At 57.4% G+C, this 4280-nt stretch overlaps 1 protein-coding gene across 1 annotated transcript; it reads right to left on the reverse strand.

Moving 5' to 3' along the window:
- Positions 1-1729: 1729 nt before the first annotated feature.
- On the reverse strand, positions 1730-4274 carry PRR18 (proline rich 18; the record flags this gene model as incomplete). The annotated part of the gene is given in 2 exon segments (XM_006172098.2): positions 1730-3941; positions 3944-4274. Coding segments are annotated over 2 exon segments (612 nt in total), but the record flags the coding sequence as incomplete, so codon positions are not given.
- Between the last annotated feature and the right edge of the window lie 6 nt (positions 4275-4280).

Here is a 4280-nt window from a genome sequence, read left to right on the forward strand (position 1 = left end):
CAGACAGAGAGACATAGAGACAGAAAGCGAGAAATCACCCCCCAGAGGGGATGGTCACGCCGCAGTCCCTTCTCCTCCATTCTCCTCTCAGGATCTTGGGCACGCATGCATACACGCCTGGCGTGAGTTTTAAGCCACCGGGTCCAGGACGCGAACTGCGGTCGACTACGTGAGAGTCCAGCGACCCAGCCATTACACTAACTGCTGGTTCCCTCAACCTAATGTTTTTCTCTTTTTTTTTTTTTTTTGGAGAGGTTTTCACTATAGGGCGTGTGTGCTCGCCAGACAGACAGAGAGACATAGAGACAGAAAGCGAGAAATCACCCCCCAGAGGGGATGGTCACGCCGCAGTCCCTTCTCCTCCATTCTCCTCTCAGGATCTTGGGCACGCATGCATACACGCCTGGCGTGAGTTTTAAGCCACCGGGTCCAGGACGCGAACTGCGGTCGACTACGTGAGAGTCCAGCGACCCAGCCATTACACTAACTGCTGGTTCCCTCAACCTAATGTTTTTAAAGAACCAACTCTGAGCTTCCCTGGTGGTCTGTTTTGTCCTGGGTTACTGATCCTGCTGTGCTCTTTATTCACTGCACACTTTAAATCTATGCTCGGACCTTCAAGGTTCCTAAACCTACTGCAAAGGACACAGCCCTCTCCGCACTGGGTGTCCGAGTCAGGCATTCTGTTACAAAGGCGTGCCCCCTTGCTCCTTAGAGACCTTGTTATTTGAGGGCTTTCTTAAACGACGCACCACAGTTGGCTGAAGTTGCCTGCTACAACACACATGTACCGAACTGCGATCTCAGAGCAAGCTTACTGTGCTCAGATCCCAGAGTGCCCACCTCAGCTACTGGGTCATCTGAAAAGTCACGACACATGTTCGCAGAGAGACAGAAAAAAAAACATGCCTTTCCTTGATGACCCAATCATTCTGCACTCTCTGGGGAAAGCCTAAACCTAAAGGTTCTGACACTTTAGCCTCTACCTTTCCTAGAAATAAGCTAATTGAGAAAACCCTGCCTGGAAGTGCCAAGTACTCTCTAAACACATGGATTCAGTCATACAGGGCTACCCTCTGAATTGACCCAGAGCTGATGACTGTCTCTCGCAGAGGCAGGCCGGAGGCTCGCCCTCCAGGGTGGGGGAGCTCCCACTCGCTGCTACGGAGCAGTGCTCTACGGGGGACTTTGACATCAACATCATTAATCATCACTCTTCTCCATGGACTCAAATATTTGAAGACAAACCGCATTTACTAAGCGATAGTTCCTCTTTCTAGTCCTAGAAAACAGTCCTAGCCACTATCTAAATGAATCCTTTATTACTGACTAGTGCGACCTGCCGGTTTGAAATTCCTTCCGGCAGAAGCAGAACTTTTACTGTGTGCACACAGGAGCGGTTCCAGGACGGGCCCGCTCCCTGGAATACACGCAATGTCTTCAGGGGTGCACGAGGTACAGCTGTCACGGGGACTTGTGATCCTGTTACGGGTTAAGTGTGGTTGCCAAACAGCTTTCTAAAGTAATACTTGATTATCACTGGACTTCTTAAAAGCCTCGCAATTTCTAGAAGTCACTAAGACCAATACAGTTGCCAACCCCTGGAAAGCCCGGAGCCCCGGGCTGAGCACTGCCATGGAGAAACCCTCTCACGCAGAGCTGAAATACTTCAGTGAGGTCTTCCCCAAGTTTCTGGTAATCTCCTCGAAAAGAAACACAAGTCACTGATCCAATCTCTCTTTTATTTAAACATTAAGAAACTGTAGCACAATGACTTAGAAAACCTTCTCAAAACGTCAGTAACAGCACTGAGCCGATGGGTGTGTCACTTGCGAACCTTGTTTTAATTGAGGGTCACTAGCCAGGACCGAAGACCCGCCCCTCGTCTGCTAGTGAAGAGGCGAGCAAGGCACGCGGACGCCACTGGAAAGGCAGTCTGGGAGCGTGAGCGTGGCTTTGAGTCACGGCCATGTCAGAGATGAGGGTGGGGCCTGCAGGACAGGGTGAGGAAAGGCCATCCAGACAGAGGACAGGGACAGGCCTGCACCAACGTCAGACACTCGGCCACAAACGCAGAGGCAGAGGCAGCGGTGCTTCGTCAAGCGGGTCACCTGGGAGCCACCAGGAACGCCTTCTAAGGTCGTCGCCGTGTCACCGCGGCAGCAGCCGGGCACCTCAATTACCGGCACTTGCCTCTCTGGTGTCAGCGCACGTCAGTCTATTTCTCTGCATCCAGATGGGTCAGAAGACGGAAGTGGCCCAGCAGACGGTGCTTCTGTTCCACCACTCGTCGGGGTGACCCAGCCCCGCCAGTCCGACGCGGTCCCACTAACGAAGCCTGCGCCTCTGACTTGACAGTTATTAGAGCGAAGACCTCCACAAGAAAAATACAAACTGGGTCTTTAAAAATGTAAGGCTTCAATTTAAAACGTAACAGTGACAACACAGTACAGTCTAGCAAGGTAAACATTACACTTGTTACTGACTTCACAGAACAAGTCACCAAGTGAGGTAATCCGTCACTCCGCTGTAACCGGCTTTTCCTGGGCACGGCATTTCACTCCCTCCGCTTCCAGAGTTAAACGTACCCCGTGCCTGGCAGAACTACCTAGAAATCAGCCTCCAGTTAGTGGGGAACGGCCGTAGCATTAAAAGGCAGGGAGTTTTATCCTTTATGCATAATACATAGAATTTAAAAATCACTGTCTGCACTGCCTCATTTCCACAGTGAGTAAATACCGAAACACGCACACCTGCCCTCACCCCACCCAGGCACTGCTCCTCCCCTCCCGGCCACCCTGGGGTGCAGCCTCTCTGCTAGCCTGCAGTGGCCAGCGCTCTAGGCGGGCCGCTCGGCCACCTAGTCCCCCCACGGACACGTGGCAGCTGTACTTCAGGAGACGAGTGTGAACCGACGGAGTGTGTGTGCGTGTGCAAGGCTGTGACTGTTGAGTCCATGTGACCGAATGTGTGTGACAAGGTGTGTGTGAGTGTGAGTATGGGTGCCTGTGCAAACCGACCCAGCACGCAGCGCCTGGAGCCCGTGCCTGGGCTGTTCAGGCAGACGGCTCCACGGCGCTGTCACCGAGTCGGCTGCTCCCTGGAGATCACCTTCCACTCCCCGATGCCCAGGAGGCCAGTTGGTAGAGATCCTAGCACCTCGACCTTTTCCTGCCTCGGGGAAAACAATCATAAACAGCACCACTCCCAGGTCCCCACAGGCCACGGCGGGCACCACCGAACACCGGCACCCTGCAGCCAACACCGGCTGCTAGGACCAGGGCATGTGGTGGCCGGCAGGGGCAGAGCAGCGGGGAAGTGCAGATGTGGCTGGGGTGGAGGGTTTCTGAGATGAACAAACCCTGAGGCTGCAGGTTGAGAGCCATTTCACAGCAGCTCACCCCCCAAGCACCCTATGGGCATAGGCAAGGCCTGCCGGTGAGAGGTGAGGGCTGACAGGTCAGAGAGAGGTGAGAGACCGGCTGTGGGGCATGACCCCAGGGTGGGAGGAAGGCGAGGCAGGAAGTGGGGGCTGTGTCCCATGAGAGTGCCCAGGTCTCACGGATACCCAGGAGGTGGGCAAGGGGGGTCACAGGGCCCTGAGGTTCCCAAGCCCAGGAGAGGTGGCTTCAGGTCAGCCCTGTGCCGCCAGGCCCCGGCTCACAGCGTGCTCAGGTGCGGCAGGGTGTCCAGGTGCCCGGAGCAGTCCCGCGAGGCGGCCGCCGACTCCACACCACGCAGCCACTCAGTGCACTTGCGCACCAGGCCCTCATCCCGCGCGTCGGGCTCCTCCTCGTACTCCACATCGTCGTACTTGTGGCGCTCGTTGAGCAGTGACACCTTGAGCACCGGGTGCAGGTCGGCAGGCCGCGGGCCGGGCCGCGGGCCGGGCTCAGGGACCTGCAGGCCGCCAGGCAGGAGCGGGACGCGGGGTGGTGGTGGCCAGGGCCGGGGGCTGGAGCGGCGTCGACGCCACCTCTGCGGGGACCTGTGGCCCTGGCCCGGGGGCAGGGAGCGAGCAGGCGCCTGGGGTCGGCCGAGGGCAAGGGTGACGGCGACACAAAGGGCCTGCGAGACCGCGCCAGCAGCTGCTTCTCCAGGTGGCGTCTCTGGATGACCAGGATGGCCTCGGGGGTGAGGCTCAAGGAGAAGCGCACGGCATCGTCGGGGCCGGCCCCCGCGGGGGTCCCGAGCCCGGTTCCGGCGGTGGAGGCCCTCGCTGGGCTGTGGCCGGAGCACGCAGGCCTAGGCGCAGCGCACGTGGCCGGGGGACGAGGGCG

Source organism: Tupaia chinensis, unplaced genomic scaffold, assembly GCF_000334495.1.
Source record: "Tupaia chinensis unplaced genomic scaffold, TupChi_1.0 Scaffold000346_1, whole genome shotgun sequence".
Lineage (NCBI taxonomy): Eukaryota > Metazoa > Chordata > Mammalia > Scandentia > Tupaiidae > Tupaia > Tupaia belangeri.